At 38.5% G+C, this 20,020-nt stretch overlaps 2 protein-coding genes across 4 annotated transcripts in view; one reads left to right on the top strand and one right to left on the bottom strand.

Moving 5' to 3' along the window:
• Positions 1-1,088: 1,088 nt before the first annotated feature.
• On the bottom strand, positions 1,089-12,987 carry LOC127582129 (protein SET). 2 transcript variants are annotated; one of them, XM_052037170.1, is made up of 8 exons: positions 12,689-12,987; positions 10,944-11,001; positions 9,418-9,560; positions 7,631-7,734; positions 6,641-6,754; positions 5,245-5,415; positions 4,329-4,475; positions 1,089-3,989 (listed from the first exon to the last, which is right to left on the bottom strand). In XM_052037170.1, the coding sequence occupies exons 1-8, from the start codon at positions 12,759-12,761 to the stop codon at positions 3,966-3,968; spliced, it is 834 nt and encodes a 277-aa protein (XP_051893130.1). In that variant the 5' UTR covers positions 12,762-12,987; the 3' UTR covers positions 1,089-3,965. The 2 variants fall into 2 exon arrangements, with proteins under 2 accessions (XP_051893130.1, XP_051893129.1); XM_052037169.1 differs by lacking the exon at positions 12,689-12,987 and adding an exon at positions 12,324-12,543.
• A 120-nt stretch (positions 12,988-13,107) lies between these two features.
• Positions 13,108-20,020, top strand: part of dync2i2 (dynein 2 intermediate chain 2) — a 66,019-nt gene continuing 59,106 nt past the window's right edge. For both annotated transcript variants that reach the window (XR_007958060.1, XM_052037168.1), the window contains exon 1: positions 13,108-13,634. Coding sequence is in view for 1 of the 2 variants with exons in the window: in XM_052037168.1 (XP_051893128.1) it covers positions 13,299-13,634 (336 nt within the window). In the remaining variant the exon portion in view is untranslated. The remainder of the gene's footprint in view (positions 13,635-20,020) is intronic.

Genomic DNA, 20,020 nt, shown 5'->3' with positions numbered 1-20,020 from the left:
GATTAGTTTACTAAATTTCTTTATTACAAAGCCCTGTTTAGAATAATGAGATGGTTTACAGTAATTGTTCCATAGCTGCAGATTCATAAAACAGGCTTTGCATTCCCTAGTTTGTTTCCTCCTCCCTCCTATGGTATTTTGAATGAAATCAGAACTCTAGCACATCAAACATAAGGCCATTCAGGAAACATGAGGAGAACCTTCAACTGGGAAAGATGCACATTTCCAAAGTAATGTGGAGCAACCTGAATTTGTTTTCAGCATCTATTTGTTACTTGTTTTATTCTGACATAGGCTTATGGCATTTTAAATAATTTAAAGTTGAATGGCAGACAATCAAATACAATTCAAAAAGCATAATTTACAATAAATCTACAACATTGGATAAAGGGTAATATTGGTGAATATTGGAAAAACTTGATTTTAGACTTAAGAATTTCTGAGGCCATCAGCCTGACACTTATTCATGCACATTCAAATTAGAGCATTAGCACAAATATTAATGTCATGTCCATGAGCAGAATCAAGTCCATGACTGATGACAAATCTTTAATCAATTGCAGAAAGTCTCCTTCAAATCAGTAGATCACATTATTTGTCTATCATTAAATTTTAAGGTTTTCTGCACATTTAAGTATTATATTTTCTTCTTTAGGTGAAAAAGTTAGATTCACAAAAAGTGGCAGAAACTGATTGTACTTTAGATCTAAAACCAATGCACTTAAGAGTTTCAAGGCATAGGGATGAGAGTGAAAATGCTCGACCCAATCCTTATATCAACTTTATACACATGGGTTTATTTCCTACACTAATGTGGAAAGGTCCCTCATGTAGTTTTATCAAAAGCTTCTGTAGCAATTCCCAAAATGCCTTTTGAGATAGTAACCAGGTTGCTTTCTTAAATAATCAGATTGCTGATTACTCAAAGGGAACTGCAAAATATTCTCAATAGCTAATTTACATTAAGCTATATGCCACTCTAAACACTGCAAATATTAAAATCCTGGAAATATCAATGGCCACTGCTAATATTTCAAATGGATAATCCTAGTGATATTATACATTGAGTAGTAAAGACAATGTACAGCTCTGTGGCAAAACATGTATACAAACTTTATTGTTGATAACAGGACAGATGAGAACCATTTGTTTTAAAAAAAAACAAGTTTTAAAGATGAAGTCACGACACCTCAGGCTGCCATGTGAAACAAACCCCAGTACATGGCCGTCTATAAACCAGTGGAACATTCCAAAATATTGTTTGAACACCTTCTCCAGAACATTTAAGCAAAAAGATGGCGCAGCCATGTCCCACGCCAGGACAGATATGTAAACAAAAAATTTCTGAAAAAATCTAGACAGGTCTAGATATCAGCAGATTGTATACCATCTTTTATTAAAAGACCTCCAGGTCCATCATAACTTATAGACTAAGGAACCATATCCCTTATGCTTACATTGCTGGTGGTAGAATTATTATTCATTCCTTTAATTTTCCAAATGAAACCAAATGGTATGGTTGGTAATGCATGCTGAGAGGGGTTTGACCAGTTATCCATCACCAGTGAAGTGGCAAGATTGCCTGACCAAAAGCATTTCTCAGGACGATGGATCTCCTCGATGGAAAAAAAACATGCCAATGTATAATACTTGTGAAGACATACAAAACACCAGCAGAAATTTGATTTGTACCTGTGAAACTATGTCGTTAGCTGCTCTGGTTATATTACAGTCTAATGGATTACTGAGCAGATGTCATGAAAATATCTGCTTAAGTTTGTTGCGATTCCAATGACTAAGTATAGATAATTTGCAGCATAAATATACAAAGCCAATTTAGGGCACCATTCTGGCAAGATTTCGGAACAAGGCAGCATGTGTGCTGGAGCATTATATAATGGCCTATTTTCTAGCTGGTAATGCAAGTGATACAATTTCCCTCAAAAGTTGACTGAAAAGTTAGTATTGAAAAAGTCAAACAGGTGGGAAAGGGTTAATGCAAAAGGATACTTTGGCTAAAATGGAAGATGCAATTTAACAACCAAACTGCATAAATCAGGATTAATGGAATTGGGACAAGTTCATAAACCACAAAACAGTTGTAATCAGAGGTCAACCTTTTCACTGCACAATAGCAATTTAAAATGGTTGTGATACAGTACAATCAAGTTTATGAAAAAATGACTAGGTCAATGGAAAAGCAACAGGAATAGTAACAAGTAACTGTGACTTGAGATACTTGTATCCTGACTTTTGAAAGCCGAGCTCCCAGTGGTGTCCCACTAGTTAAAGGACAACTGCATCCCTAATCAAAAAAATCAAAATTGAATAGCACTTACAACATCACCAGAAATAAAATTTAAGAGTGCATCAAATCCAGTGTACATATTGTACCATTAATTTGAATTCAACAATCAAGCCCAATTGAGGTTCAAATAATTATCTATACACAATCTGTAAACTGGGGCTAATTGCACAGTTGGCATAGTACCCATGGCAGATTCTAGATCAAGAAAACCGTCTGTCAACAGATGTATAACTATTGCCAAGACAACACACAACTTACAAATTTAACTACAAGACAAAAAAATCTTGGAAGTTAAAAGAGAAAGACCATTTATTAGCTAACTGTCCAATGCAAAATATGGTAATTAAATTTGCAATGCAGCATTGGACCCAATTGATTGAAGGAAAACGCCAAGTTGCAAACTCATTCTGTTTTAGTTACAACCTCATATCTATTAAATACAGAAAAGGTATCTAATTACAAACATGTGGGCTGTTTACATATTTTGAACACAAACCAGGCGAATACCATGAGTGGACAATAGTAGGCCTGAATACATTAATTACCCTTCTTGTGCCTACATTGCATCAAGACTAATTGCAATTTAAATCGATGTCAAATTGCAATTAATACCAAAAAAAACCACTGGGCCCATAACTTGTTTTCAACTTTCCTCATTTATACTAGGACTTATGACTTGGCAGATAGAGAATACACAATGCAAGGAATTTAATTTGGAACAGCCTCTTTGAAACAATCAATTTGGATGGTAATTGTTAAGATACTTCATCAGTTCTATAGAATTTTCTCAAAACATTTAAAATAACCATTCAAGGTGACCAAAAATAAGTCCTCAAAACATTCCAGGTGAAAAGTAAACTCACCACACACTTTTTGTGTACACATTTAGTTTTATTGTAACAAAGCAACTTGTACACTTTTAACGTTTAAAACTGAGCAATTTTCCTTTCCAGTGAAACAAAAAAAAATTACATTAGAGAATGTAGATTCCAATAAGATTCTACAGGTTGTCGCCATCTGCTGTGGGGCTCAAATCGATTAATATTTAAAAGTGTTGGCTTTGGTTGCACGGGATGTTGTAAAAATATACAATGCATCAACGTGCTAAGTACAGCCACGTCCTCAAAATACCCAACAAACCCACCCTTTAGAACCCAACCATCTGCATCTACCCCAGGTGCCTCAATCACACCCCAATTTGTTACAAGAGAAGGAAACAAGGACGATGGTAACTGCTATTTGTCCACATCACATGGAAACACAGTGTAATCTCTGGGCCAGAACAGGTAGGAAAAAAGCCTATTCAAAATCATCTATGGTCACAGCACAAAGGTAGAGAGAAGTTCTGGGCTTCCAGCAGAGGGAATTTGCGGTTGTCGGTGGTGGGGTTAAAATAAAAAGTAAAAAAAATACAAATCACATTACTATGGAGGTCTGTGTGCTGATCAGCTGGCTGGAGGACAATTCATATCAGTTCATGGAAAATGGCAGAAAGAGATTGCCACTGTAGTTTGCGCATGTAACTCATCCCAATTGTGTATAATGGTTTAAGGACCTCAGGAGAACAAGGAAACTGAGCACAAAAAGACAGCAACTTGCTCCCAGGGACTAAAGAAAAAAAAGTAGGGGGAAGAGGTGAATGTCAACAGCAAACAAATCAGTCATCTTCTCCTTCCTCCTCCTAAAAATAAAAGGAACAAAGGTTAGTGCAAATGTCTGAACTCTTTCTCCAAGAGCAACAGACAAGTGGAAATTGCAGGTATCAATTAAAGAACATGCAAAGACAGTTATACAAAGATAATTTACCACTAGAATAGTGCAAAAATCATAGGAGGTACTGAAGACTTCCACATTTAGAAAATTGACTAAGTATCCTACTACAAGCCACACATTAGCAAGTGATCATGTAATGGCTTAGTTGCAAAATCCGGATTTTGACATTCAATGCCCAAAACAAATTAATCTGAATATAAAATTTAAAGGCAGTGCCACATTTCAATCAGAAGCAAACTACTCTTACCTCTGCTTCTTCTCCTTCTTCCTCTTCCTCCTCATCTTCCTCATCATCTTCATCTCCTTCTTCATCAATGTCCTCCAAACCCTCCTCCTCTTCCTCATCTTCATCTTCCTCTTCACCATCCCCTTCTTCATCTTCCATATCTGGAACCTGGGAACACATCAAGTTATCCTTCTCAATAATGAGACAACAAGTTGACAATGGAGCTACAGGATAAAGCCAACAAAGCAGAGAAGCTGTTGCAACGCAAATTTAGATTTCAATAAATGTTTTAACTATCAAACTAATCAGATAACACTGAATATTCAAATACCAGCTTACTACTGTAAAGGTATAGTAGACCATTGATTACACAATTGACACCTGGACTAAGGATTTATTGGCAAATTCAACTGACACAAAGCAACTGCGGAATTGAAATTCTTAATTATATCTAGAATACAAAACCAAGATCAACCATGGTGACTGAATTGTGGGAAAAAAATAATCTAGTGCACCTGTATCCTTTGCTAACACAGGTCATACTTGGTCTGGCCGAGTGAAAATCCAGATCTTCAACTAACTCAAACTGCCCTCAGGGCATCTGGGTGATAGATGGTAAAAGCTGGAATTGCAATTTATGACGACATCCAGTGAATGAAACCACTACAATTCTCAGTCAGCTTGAGAAAAATTAACACCATACCACCCCGATGTTCCTAGTTAGAAAGTGATTTTAAAATTAACCCAGCCAAAGCCAGACAACTAAGTTTTCTTAAGACCAACTTGGGTCACTTATGATTGATAACTAGTAAACTTGCTCTCTTATATAGAAAACTGAACTTCCTGCAGCATAACTGCTGGTAAAGCTGGACGTTGAAGCTGTTAAGGATGGTAGTAATCAAAATGTGCAAGTTTGCAAAGAATAAAATGCACTCACTAAGTAGTACTGCAAGGGGTTTGGCCAGATGTCATCCTTGATAACTTCTCCCAGTTCATCTGCACCTGCATCCGAGTGATCAGTAAACCAGGTAAAAAAGCTTTCCGGCTCTTCATGCTGTCGCTTCCTGCCCACTTTGGTTTGTGACTGGCTGGAGCGCTTTGTCAGGTCCTTAAGAAAAAATACAAATACATTATGCATATAGTCAATTGCATTAAGATTAGCAATGGAATTTTAAATACAGCATTGGAAATATTAAGGACCTCAAACAGCCATTTCATATTTTCCAAGTGAAAAATTAAGGATGAATTCAATTCAGCACAGGCAATGACAACTAGGATGGAGAGAAAACCAAAAGGGCAAAAATAGGCAACTTATTTCAATAACATCAACTAAAAACTACTAGAGCATATAACAAAATGTGCTCTTTAGCTTTCTCCAAGTTCTATTAATTGGAAGGGAAAAGAAGGACTTCAGCTGTGTACTTCAATCAGAACTATAAAAACAGAATTAAAAGCAAAAAACTAAATTTAATAATCTCAACTTTGTAGACAATCTTGCCCCTCCCTAGCAACATACAATGTTTGAATTTAAAATAGCTGGTTAGTAAAAAGGGAAGCTCTTCTACGAACAGAAACAATCTTATAACCTGTAAAATAATCTACTTTAAAGATACAATACATCCTGGCAGTACTAAAATTATTGAAAAACACAAATCACTGATCTCTCTTTAAACCCAACAGTAGGAACTAATGAAACCAATAGTTACGAGATTGGAACTTTAGCTGTAGAAATGACTTGGAAGCAGAATGAAGTACTGAAAGAAATGAGAGGTGGCTAGAAGGTATTGTATTCAGTCTTCCATTCTTAACATGGAGAAAAATTTAACCTTCCTTCCCTATTCTTAAGATAGTTAAAAAAAAACCACTAAAACTTTTCAATCATCTGTGGAAAAGCTTGACAAGCCACATAACTCCTTTAGTCTTAGGCAGTAAAGTTTAGAAAGGGGACACAATTTCAAGCCTGATACTTGATTTAGTTGGGTAGTGGCCGATTTCTGAAAATTGTTCATAGACCTTGTTTCCATAATATCTCATCTTGCATCAATTTATTAAACGTTCAATTGACCTCATTCCTACCGCCCTTTCTTTCTTTGGTTGTAGTGGGCATGTGGAGGAAGAGTTCCACTTTTGTCTGACATCTAGTAATTAATACAAATCTGGATTCTCTCAAAGCCATTAACAGATCTATATTCTTTTCAAGTTAAATTACCAAATCACTCACGACAATAAGGAAGCACTGTTTCCCTTTCCACTGACACTACCTGATCTGTTGAGTTTTTCCAGCATTTTCTGGCGTTGTATCCCGTTAGTTTATATCCATTGATTGGTCTTACCTTTCCTGGTTTCCATTTGATTTCTGTTGATTTTGAAGATGGATCTCCATTTTCATTCAGATGAAATTCTTTGGACAGAACTTTATTATCAAAGTATGGGTTCTCATCAAAATACTGAAAGCAAAAGCCATCTATTAGATTTCTTTCATAATTAACATAAGAGGAAAGACAAGACAATATCTTAAACCAAAAGAAAACCTGGGCAAGAGTAAAACAGAATCACCTTGTACAAAATGGTAGCAACTATCTACTACACAACTCAGATTACTCTAAACAGTAGCTATACAAAAATAAATTCTTAAATACCTGCACCATTTTTATCAAAAAGTAGCAATTTCACAAAATACTAGCAGCAAATGCAAATAATTCTTTCTTGAAAACTGCTACATTAATACAGAAAATTCAAATGTTTTAACGCGCAGAAAATTAAATCTCAAGTACTTCAAATCTTCTGCCACCCTTTGAACCTACAATACCATTGCCTCACTTTTCAGAAGCTTGAGCACATGATTAGCAATGGACTTGTCCGTTATCGTGACATTAATGGTGCAGCAGCTACCCTACACCCCCCCCCCCCCCCCCCCCCCGGGAGTTTGTGATAGAGCAATTAGACATAACAGATTGGCTAGATATTCCACAAAAACAAGCCCCTGAAGCAATGACTGTATGTTTGATCTTTCATGGAAGAATGATCCGATGGAGTATTGAAGCATCCGTAATTAAAAATTTGGGTGGGTGCCAGGGAAATATGGTTAAAAAGTAACAAGTACTTACTATGAAAACAGAACTATAACAACATTTACAATTGGTACGTTAAAAACCCAACATTCACACAGTTTGCATCATTTAATTGTGTGCTGTGGTTTCAAAAATCATTAAAGACTTGAAATAAGTTGTGGTTTTAAACTGCAATTTTTCTTCCAATAGATTGGTTTTATACAATTTTTTACGACTTGATACGACTTGTCATCAAAAGACTGATATACTTACAAAATCTATTCTATAACCTGATTTGATATCTTCGAATTCTGTCACTTCCACTCTTGTCAGATAATGCAGTGCCTCCTCATCCTCTTCTCCCAGAAGTGCAGATACTGGAAATGAATGGGAAATTTTATGTTCCAACTCAATTGAATTTCATACTACAGATTTCCGGGCCAGAATAGATGCATCAAAATGTATCAACCAAGCAATTTCACACCCACAGAGTTCATTAACAAATACTTACACTGAAACAAATGTATAAAAAATAGGATTTGAGCTCAATATGAGTGCCAAAACAATAAATGGCTCACATATGGTGGAAAACCTTTGCATTATCTAACTGTACATAAGATGCCAAACAATTTAAAAGCATAAAATGCCAAAAATGAAACGTGATAACATGCATCCACTGCTGAAAATAATTTGTAAATGTAAAAATTCCTCTAATAGTTCAAATTAGCAAGTGACAAAGTTCCACAACCAACATTTTCAAATATCTTCCTGGTTGTTATGGGATCTCATTCTATTCAGCTACACGAATTTCCCACAGTACAACTGGTCAAATTTCAACTGCACATTGGTGAAAGGCAAGTTGATTTATTCACACAATCGCAACTGCTGTTGGATAAGCAAGAAATTCCAAATAAAGAGGAACTGTCTTACACAAAATTATGTAGCAACAATCTAGAATACAAGAACATTTTATGTTACTATTAAAACAAACAAAATTAAACTGCTTAAGCTTGCCAAAAATGCTAGATTGAGGATCAATTTTCAGCCCCCGTACATCAAAGCTTTTGGGAAATGGAAAGGAAACCAGATTCCCCCCACCCCCCTTTTCAAGAATGCAAGGAGGCCAGGCTGAAGATGGAATTTTCAGCTGTGATTTCCTCCCTTTGTTAAATAGCTTGACATCCTGGTTCAGGTGTAGTAGCTCTAGCTGCAACTGTATTTCACCCCAGAAGTGATCAGAATCTTCACAGAAACCAGTTCATGAAGCAAGTTTTTTTAAAAAAAAATGGGCTTGTACCACACAATGATACTAACAATGAGAAAACAATCCATTTTTATACAGATATTCTGCACAGCATTTTTAGGCAGAAAAATATTTGATTGAATAGGTGAATGGAAATATTCTAAATGTTTCAAAATATTTAAACAGGAAACAATCAAATTTAGATTTAAAGCTGAATGTAACCTAATGTGATTTTGTAATTACTACTGCATTTAACCAAAGGGCTGGAAAAAAAAGTACATAAACTTGCAAAAAGTTGGCATCAAGTTATAACCACTTATTGCATGGTTTTGTGCCAAAGGCCACACACACAAAAAAACACAAACTAGTTTAGGAAATAATCAATTTCAATCGCAGAAGCAGCACAATCCACTGATGCTAGTTCCATACAAATACCAAATTCTCAATGCTTCAAATTCTAAATGCTGTTAATCCACACAATTTTCAATTAGTAGTGCAATAAACAATGGTTCCCTCCAGGGGTCATCATTAAGGAGAGCCACCTCTTGGCAAGTAATACTCATTACAAATGTTACAAAGTTCAGTTCACCAATATATTATAGTTTTAAAGTATTACACCAACTAGACAGTTACAAATAGTATACTGGTCATTTGAACTCAGTTATTTCAGCTAAACAGTAAAACTTAAAGATGAAAATTTCACCTTTGCAAGTTTGCACCCCCCCCCCCCCCCCAACCACCTCAGTCTTCAAATACAGGTGTTATTTAATAACCTTCCGGAGTTTTGCCACCAATCTCACTTCATTTCACTGCTTACCTTGTGGATGGTTGACAAACGTGGTCACCCAAAAATTGGGAATTTTGGCAATGAGCTCTGACCGCTTCTGGAAGTATGGCTGGCGTAGCTTGTTGTATTTTTGCTCTACTTTCAAAATTTCCTCACTTGCCTGTTCATTCAGTCTAAACAAAGAGATATTTTTTAAAAAAAATACAGTCTCAAGAACCAATTGCCTACTGAACATTACATTTGGGGCCACAGGGACAAAAATACATGGAGTTCAAGACATAAAATTTACCACACGTCTGTTCCCAACCCAGCATGCATTGCTACAGGTCTCTCTGTGAAAAAGGCGAGAGGTGAAGCCAGACGAACCAGGAATTTAGAAATATAATTCTCCTTCATTAGGTACCAAAATCAAAAGTCAACACCAAGTTGTACTGACATCTTCCAAGACAACAAATTATTCAGCAACTGCAAGCTCAATGACCCCCCCCCCATACACCACTCTTATTTCACTACTTCCCCCTCAACCTTCCAAATGCTTGCCGACTAATCATAACCCACAAATTTGACTGGCTATTTAAAATGAGTATATTGTTTGATAATAGAAGTTCCTTTTCATTGGAATTTCACTTATTTCAAATAGGAATGGATCAATTTCCAAATTCAGCAAGGAATTCTGAGACACACTTAAATAATATAAATTGAAAATGTGAGCAGACTCTATATCCAGTTGGCTAGAACGCAATGGGTTGAATGTTTTGCTGCAGCCAAACAAAGCAATATTTAAATCACAACTGTTGCATAGGGCTGCACAAATCAACTTGAAAAAAGACAGGAAGAAGGAATGCAACCGAGGCAAGTAGGTATCGAGGACCATAGAAAGTTTAGTGTAATGGGTCATTTCTGGAACTATTAATTCAAAGTGGGGGAAAAAATGGGCAAGATAAATAGCACCATTATGTACAGAAGTAAATAGAAGAGAGAAATAAATCAGCTTTTAAGATGTTCACAACAAACCAAGTGAACGTATCCTGATAAAGAACCAAAGATACCCGCCAAAATTCTGGCTGCAGGTCATAATTCAACATTTCCATTTTGTGATGCAAATCCAGTACCATTCAGTTCTGGAACAAATACCTAAAAAGAACCTTCAAATCAAGGAAGAATTTTGAATTTGGACCAGAGATTAACAATATTCCGAGGGAATACAAGAGTGAAGCTGATCATCAGCAAATAGTTAAGAGGCAATATTGAAAATCTCAGAAAACATCCTTGATAAAACTGATAAAAGAATAACTTTAATAGGCACATCATCACATACAGTAATGTACAAGTTATTTCACATGTATAGTAATTCTTTAAAAGATTCAATTTGGTTTTAAATAAGGAATTACATAATACTGTCTGAATTGGATATATCTGAAAGCAATTTTACAACAATTCAAGTCTCAGGGAGATCACAATCAAAGCAGAGGAAACAATGATGCTCTACCGAATACAATACCAGAAATTTGCTCCATGAAGCTAAAATGCAGAAGAAACAATCTCCTTAACGTTACCTGTCTATTTCATTTTGTACTTCATCAATGTGTTCAATGGCTTCCTGTTGCTCTTTTTCTGCAAGGAAAGTATTTTTTTTAAAGAAGATTTAAATAAAGTGAGAAAATCATAATGCTAGAGAGTATTTTTAAAACTTCTTCACTGTCTTTAATGTCAAAACATTCCCTAAATTTAACGCATTACTTGGCAATTCTAAATAACACTGCTACATCAAATATGGTTTTCTCAAAAATCCCATTAGAAAGCATTCTGCCTTCCAAATACAAATCAATGCCACCCTCAAACTTGTGCTGAAAGCAGTGGTAAACGATTATGCATCATGGGTCATGGACTTATGCTTAAAAGAAAAATTACATTAAATCTTCGAAGGCAATGGGCAAGCTTGGAAGGACTACCAAACATTCCCCTAATTAACTTTGTATAACAAAACATTCTAGAATTTATTAGAAATCCAAAACTAGATTTAGCGAAATCTGCCTCTAGATCACCCTCAGGAACATACTCAACGCGTTTCTCTTCTTTCTCAATTGTTGACTAGAAACGGAAAATTTACCGATGGAACATGGCATTCATAAATAGATGCCAGATCCACATTGGTCCAAGACTCCTCCCTCCACCCCAATCCGATCTCAGTTATAACGAATTTAAACCAAGAAACGTCAACAATTCGCCTACGACCCACGTTTCAGTGCCGCTTCCCTTTGTGTTGAATGAACCCCTGCTAAATTACCGGCCGCGTGGTTCCTCCCCAAAGGAAGTCACTACTTCGATGGTTCAATGTAACAAAATAAGTGAATCGTAACGAAAAATTGCCGAAACATGTATATCAATTAAGATTGACTCGTTTGTCTTATAACACGATTTTTTACGGTTTTAGTTCATGCATCCAATTCCCTCTTTCATAAGGGCTGAAATAAAATTCTGGAAATACATTTGACTTTCCCTCCTTAGACATTTAGGATTTTATTTTCCGAAAACACGTCTCAACCACGCACCCACCAATTTTTAAAAGGAAAAAAATCCAGAAGTCTTAAAAGCAACACGAACCTCAATAAATTTAATCTCCACAAATGCCCCATGAGTAGTGGAATAGCTTTGAGTAGTATTGTGGCTTTCCATTTCCGGCGCTCGCGGTTCAAATCGTCTTACTCCCAGCGAGCAAGAAAAAGGCAGATAATCCCTTTAACACCAGGCCGCGTGGTTAGGCCTCTGTTCCCCAGTCGGCAGCGTCCAACCCGCCCCAAGTGCTGCAGATACGAGCGGGAAGCTCCAGCCGGAACCTCCCTCGCAGCACATTGCCCTTGCCCGCTCTCGGCTTCGCGTGGAGGCGGGCGGGTGTGTGTGTGTGTGTGTGTGCGGGGAGAAAGAGGGCAACTCACCTCCGGCCGACGAGCAGGCCGCGGCGGCTCCATTTCTCTTCCCTGGTATCATGGCGGCCGCCTTACACAATGAGGGAGGAGGAGGAGAGATTCTGTCTTTTTTTCTCCCTCTGTACGCGAGTTCATAAACATGGCGCCGGAGTGAATGAGTTACCCTCCCGCGCTGCCTTTCAGCTCCTCTCCAGCCTGACCGAGAGGGGGAGCGTGGGACCGCCATTCCGCGCACATACACACACACATTACATACATTATACCCACTCAAAACAGGCCTTCACCCAACTCGCAGAAGCCTCCAAACACAACTCACACAGCCTCATGCACAAATACATACATTTAGCGGGAAAAAAAACGTGCCTCGAAATTACCTGAGGTCTCGTCTGCTCCATCATGGTTCGAGTTCACCTCTTTTTTACTCATCTTTGTCGCTGGGACCGACATCTTGGAAGAAGGAAAGAGGGGGAAATAAAAAAAAGGAGGAAAAAAAAGATGAAAAGCTCTGACTCGCGCTTTTTTCTTTAATCTTCCCTTCGTTCGGTCTCTTCTCCCCCCTCGAAGGCTCAGAGTGGGTCCCGCGCCTCGACCACAGTAAAAAAACGCTCGAGCCCCAGTAGTCCCACACGCACGCGCGCGTACACACCACCGCGCTCCAGAGCACCGCGCATGCGCAGTGGGCCGCCCCCCCCGCGCCTACATCCCCTTCAGCGTCGCCCTCCATTGGCCGGTCTCGGCGGCGGCTGTGGCGGTGCGAGGGCGACGGTGACGTCAGGAGGCATTGGGCACCAATTGGACCAGGTCGTCATGGCGACAGGGCGCGCTGATTGGGTCGCGTCGGGTATTAGCTCATGCTCTGTGTTGGAGAGAGAGAGGGTTCTTTTTTTGTGTGGGAGGCGGATGAGTTCTTCGCTCTGAACATTTCGGTTAAGAAATAAACTGAAATCGGTTTAGATTCTATTTGGTTTTATAACTTAACGGGCCATGTTCACCGACGAGGTGCAAGAGGCCGTGTCGGTGGAGTCGCGCTGGAGAAAAGCTCCTGAGCTCTGTGACGCAGTTTGTCAAACAGTGGCGGTTCGGCGTGCCGAAGCCTCAGTGCAGATACGACGTAGCGCGGAGATCAGTACGCAGACAGAGTCGTCCGACTGTCGAGACTGCCGGGTCCTGGATCGCAACATCGAGCCATCGGTTGATTTCCCGCGTCTAGTCAGTTTTCTGCGGCAAGTAGAGCCGATGGTGATCAAGGAGTTAAGGAAGAATATCCAGAGCCACGCGTTTGATGGGTTTGAAGTTAACTGGATAGACCAACCACAGACAGTGAGTTGGTGGGAATTGGGGTGCATTTCAAATTGGTTTTACAGTATAACTTGTAGAATGGAATTTTGCATTCACTTATGTGATATGCAATTGCATATACATAAAAATATCAATGCTCATATTGTGGACATGCTGCTATGAACCTGCCCTCGATGCGTGTAGATAACGAACACTGCCTGACAACCATGTCCTGCCGCGCAGCTTTAATCCCGTTAACTGTTTGTTGCAAACAGCTTTAAGAAGCAATGTGTTTTCTTAGATAGTGGGGGATGAAAAGAGGAATGTGGGGAGATGCTAATGAAACCCTAAATAAGTTATGTAGCCTCCGTTTGAGGAGAATTTAAACACACGAGAAGGCTGGACTATTGAGCCGGTTCTGTCGTTTATTGGGATTATGTGACCTATGACTTCACTCTATGTACCCGCCTTTTGTCTCGTAGTCCTTCATACATTTAGTTAACAAACTTCAATCAACTTTAAATTTGAAATTAATAACTGATTTAGCATCAACCACTTGCAAAATTGTCCCCTACTTTCTAGTCTCCTTCGCTCCAAGGACTACATCCTGACTTTGGTGTCCCAAACTCCCCAACCAGTAAAAGTAGTTTCAGTTGATTTCCCTGTAATATCGTGAACGCTTTAATCAAACCCCTTAAACTCTTGTATTTCAGGAAATGCATCCCTACTTTCCACTTTTTTGGGAGGGGAAACTTGTCACGATTATTCATTAGAACAAGTGTTATTGATGTGAAATGCATACTTTCCACTTTCTGCTGATTATTTCCTGTAAACTTTTAATTATGTAGGGAAATGTAACCAAATTCATGTTATCAGCATTTTAATGTTGAGTGTGGTATGCTGGTGTCATTTCATTTGTATTCAGTGGATAAGGTTATGTTCCTGTGCTTTGATATGAGTGTGTGGGTAATGTGTATGGAATAGAAAACACTTTCATTTGTATCACTGCCTTCAGTGACTTCAGAATATCTCAGGAACACAATCCTTCAAATGTCTTTTCAGTGTTTCATCTGTCTTTCATCAGTTATATTCTAGCAAGTCACTGAATTTGACAAACTTTTGTCTTGCACTTGTTGAATGGCTGGTATGTAAATTTTAGGAACATTAAACCAAGATCTTCATTGCTCTCTCAGATGAATGTAAAACAACTTGGCTCTCTGAACCCTGATGCTGTGGCTAATATTTATTCCTCAAATGGCATCACCAAAACAGATAATCTGATCAAATTTATTGTTTAATCTTGTTTTATGCCCATTGGTTTTGGTATTTTCTATGTTATGGTATTGACGACACTTAAGATGTATTTCGTTGGCTGTAAAGAACTTTGGAATGCATGAAGGTATGGAAGGTGGTGTATGTGTGTGTATGTTGGCTTAAAGTAAGTAATTGTAACAAGGTGTATGGTGATGTGGGACTTAAATTCCTGGACTAGTAATCCAGAGGTCTGAATTAACAATCTAGACACCTGGGTTCAAATCTCATCATGGTTTCTGTGGAATTTAAATTTCATTAGTGATGTTGATTTTGGAAAAATAATTAATCTTGGTGATGATGACCACAAAACCTATCTGATTCACTAACCTTCAGGGGAAGAGAACTGCCATCCCTATCTAGTTTAACCTCTACCTGACTTCAAACTGTCATTGAGTGTATGACTCAGAAATAACCAAGTAAGCCTCTCTTGCACCATTATTACTAACTTTTTTAAAAGATTTTTACAGACAGACCACCTGGTATTGATTTAGGCATCAAATTTGGATACAGCAAAATTGCTTCCAGCTCTCTTGACTTTGCAAAGTTCTCCTTAAATGTCTGGGGAATGGTGTCTTAATTGGGAAAGCTGTTCAACAGACTAGTCAAGCAACAGTCTGACATTGTTGTTACTCAGGATCACACCTTGCTGATGAGGTGCCATCACAATCCCTGGGTAATGGCAACAGTGGCATTTAGGCAGCAAGGAAGTTGACATGCAGACCCCATCAAATGAAAGCCTCCTGATTATTATATGTTATACCTCAGCTGATGAGTTCACCTCCATTTTGAATATCTCTTTGGAGGAAGTACTAAAAGCAGCAAGAGCACAGAATGTGTTCTGGTTGAGGACCTTAATGTTCATCACCAAGAACAGCTTTGGAAGCACTAATTACCAAGTCATGAAGGACACAGCTGCGAGATCTTAGTGAACCAAAATCACCCCACTCTCTTCATTCTACATTGCAGGTGCATCTGTTGATGATAACATTGACGGTACAGTGGTCACTTCTACCAATGTGAAGACAAAAGCTCGCGTCTTCACATCAAAGACACCATCGTACTAAGTAAGACACACTCAAAACAGATCGAAAGTACCTCTAACTGGAGTTCCATGGAACGCTGTAGCCATCAGCAGCAACGTGAATGTGCATCACTACAATCTCTAACCCCGTGGCCTGGCATTATCTTTCTCCCATTACTGTCAAGCCATGGGATCAATGTGGAGTGCAGAAGGGTATGGCAGGAGCAGCTGCAGGCACACCTAAAGATGATGGGGTGCCAACCTAGTGAAGCTCGAGTATACTGAAGAGTATGGATTGTACAGAACTAAGTGATCTCACAACAGTCGATGAGATCTAGTTGTGAATAGGGGTGGACAATTATATGTTGAATGGGAAGAGGAGGCTTCAAAAATATCCCAGTTGATGGTGGGACCCTGTCTGAGTTAAAGGCAAGGCTGAAAGTATTTTGTTAATGTTCAATACATGATCTGTTGTGGCTTCCTTTTGAAAACCCCACCATCACAAAAGCCAATCCTCAGCCTGTTGTAGTACATATGACCTGAGCTAGCTGTGCCTCGAGCCAAGCTATATCACTATAGTAACAATATTGACATCTGCCCATCACTGTGGGGAAAAATGCCAAGGTATGTTATGTTCATAAAAAGCAGGACAAATCGAATCCAAATTGATTTGCTCAATCATCAGCAAAATGATGGAAGTATCATCAACAATGCTGTCAGGCTGCATGTACCAGTAACCTGCTTACTAATGTCCTATTTGAGTTTCATCAGGAACACCCTGCTTTTTTACCTCTTCACAGCTTCTGTCCAAATATGAACCAAAGAGCTGAACTCAAGATGAGGGTGACTGACCTGGCTTCAAGGCAGTGTTTTACATAGTGGCATTAAGGAGTCTTGGTAAAACTGAAGTCAATGGGCTTCAAATGGAAAACATTCTGAAGGCTGGAGTTGTATTTTGCACAAAGAACATTGATTGTGGTTGTTTGAGGTTAATTATCCTAGCCCCAGGACTTCACTACAGAATTTCTGTAATGCATTGACCTATGCCTATCCAACCCCAGTTGCTTCATCAATGACCACCTTTGCATTATGTTGCAAGTGGGGATATTTTTTGCACAATGTTCAATTCCATTTGTAAGTATTCAGGAAATGAAGCAGTCCATGATTGCATGCAACGAGATGTAGAATAAACATTTGAGTTGTAAGTGCCAACCTATTCCTATCTCCAACAAGAGAGAGTCTAACCACCTACTCTTGCCATTAACCACTTACAATGTTATTTCTATTTGCTGTGTCCTCAAGTCAATCTTAAGGGGATCACTGACTAGAAACTCAACTGGACTGGCCACATAAATACAATGTTTATGAAGGGCTGGATATCCTGTGGCAAGTGCTTCACTTCCTGACATTCCAAAATCTTTCTGCCATCTACAAGATGCAAGTTAGAAGTGTAAGAAATGCTCTCCACTTCCCTCAATGAGTGAAGCTAACGAAGTTCAACACCATCAAAGACAAAACAGTTGCTTGATTAGCAATGCCATTCAATCCTAAGCACTCATTCTTTTCACCACTGGTACGCAACGCCTGCAGCATGAGGGTGTCTCGTCCTACAAAACATTCTGTGGTTACTTGCCTAGGCTACTTTGACAGTGTCTCTTAAAACCTGCAAACTCTTCAACCAAGCTAGACAGAGGCATTGGGCACATGGGAACACTGTCACCTACAGATTCCCCTCCAAGCTGCATACCATCCTGACTTGGAAATATTGCTGAGTCTAAACCTTGGAACTCCCTACCCAACAGCACTTTGGGAGTATCTTCATCAGAAGGACTGCTGTGGTTCATCACCACCTCCAAGGTGAATTACAGATGGGCAATAGATGCTGGCCTTTCCAATGATGCTACTGTCCTGAATTTAAAAAAAAATGTTTGTTCCCCATATCCATATCTTTTTTACCAGAAATAACTCGCATTTCAACAATTCACCAATAAATTTCTTTGTGTATGTTTGATTACTATTAGTTCCCGAAGTCATGATCTTTTCAAATGTGGATTTGGATTTTATTTTTGCCCAAGTGGTTTTTGAAAGTTCATTCTCATTTGTGTACGAAGAGGAAAGGGCAGTGTTGTGTTGCAGGTAGTGCAGCTGTCTCTCAACTCTGGTGCTATTAGTGTAGAATTTGCACATTCTCCCTGGTGACCGCATGGGGTTCCCTCGTGCTCTGCTTTCCTCCCACTTCCCAAATATCTGGTGGCTCATTGGTTAATTGGCTGTAGTAGAGTACTTCTAGTGTAGGTGGCTGGTTGGAGAATTGGTGATATTAATGGGCATGTGTAAGAGAATAGCTTGCAAGGAAATGATTGGGAGAATGAGATTTCTCTGAGAGCCTGCATAGATTTGATGGGGCAAAAAGCTGCCTCTTGTGTCTTAAGGAAACCCAGAAAAATATAAAAAACAGGAAGGGACAGAGGTCAAATGTGATTATTATTGGCACAAACAATGCTTTTTTTTAAAGTTTTTATATTTCAAGCATTGTTATTCTTACTTCATGCATATGTCAAATCGTGTGATTTTTATAAATTCAATTTAAATGGAGAATAAATTGAATAGATTTGAAACAAAACATTATTAAATCATTGTGACTACTGCTATTGTACTTTGGGAAAAGAAAGACATGCACTTTGGGATATCCTGAGCTTTATAAATCATTGGAATGTTTTTGAGGTGTAGTCATTGATGATTTTTAATTCAATATGACAACAGCTCCAAAATGTAAGACAAGCAGAGGACTCTGAATGGAAGACCTGCAAGTACAAATTTCTTGATGCTTTTGGGTCTGAAGTCTGGGACAAGGCTGCAACTGAAGACCCAAGAGATGGTAGGGAGTTGAGAATTTCTAACCTGGATGTGAGTGATTTGTGGGGTGGGGAAGAGATGAGAAGTTTCAATGTGTCTAATGTAAATCTCCCTCAAAAAAATTCAATAAAGTTGCATACCTTATGGATTTGTCCTTGCCTGCCTTCTTTAAGTTGTTTTCTTCCCCCCAATGTCTGAAAACCTCTCTGAAATTATTGTTTTCAAAATTAGTAGCATTTATAAGCAGAGTCACCTTTAAAAGATTTTACCAATTGACTTGTCTTTTGTGAGAGAATTGGTGTCATGTCTGCATGTAAAACCAAAATTTGATGAGCTGGGGATGGTATGAAAGCTTTCAAATTTTAACTTCCTATTTAACCCAAAACCACACTTCTTTGTAGTTAAAATTATACTGGGTACATCAAATTCCAGGACTAATTAGGTTTTAAATGATTTCAACAAATTATCTTGTTAAGTACACAGAATCACCTGTCACAATTTCCTCCATCACAATTTCCTCCATGTTAAATAAGGAGATCGTTATTGGATTGCTGTTGTGTGGTAGCAAACTGATAGGAACTAGCCTGGTAAACTCTAGCAAATTCATTTGTGGTTGAAGTATCAATATCTGGTTATGTATAGTTAACGTTATGCATTTTTAGTCTGGTCTTTATAAGTAATTCTGATAACTTTGTCCTCCCTACAAAAGAATTTGTGCACTGATGCTCCAAGATATCAAACACTCATACAGTACTTTCTGCCAAATCTATCAAAGCAACCATGTCATGGTGTTTGGTTTTGCAATTTGTTTCCATGGATTGTTATTTTTGGCACAGTCCCAAAGAAAGCCCAGATCAAATCCAAACCTATTTGAACTCCCTGCCAGCTGTTTGAATGAGGCATCATTCCACTTGCCTCTTCAATGCAATACGGTGCAATTTAGTTAGGGTGCCTTTTGGATAAATGGACTTGCAGTTATATAAAATCAAGGTCTCTATTGTATCATCCATAAACTTCTCAAAGGTTTATTTGAAGCTCCATTAAGTCTAATCTTGTCTCCTTCATTCATCTTAAAAAAGGATCTGGAAGTTTACATTTCAACTTCTCATTAATTCTTTGAACAACTTGGTTTGAAAACAAGGACTGGTGTGTCCATAACATTTTTTCCGTCGACTGAGAATCTCTGAAATGTGGACATAAAGAGATTGCAGATGCTGGAAATCTGGAGCAACACACA

The sequence above is a fragment of the Pristis pectinata genome, chromosome 23 (assembly GCF_009764475.1).
Source record: "Pristis pectinata isolate sPriPec2 chromosome 23, sPriPec2.1.pri, whole genome shotgun sequence".
Classification (NCBI taxonomy): domain Eukaryota; kingdom Metazoa; phylum Chordata; class Chondrichthyes; order Rhinopristiformes; family Pristidae; genus Pristis; species Pristis pectinata.
Note: the sequence above shows the minus strand (reverse complement) of the source record. Positions and strands in the feature narration are given on the sequence as shown.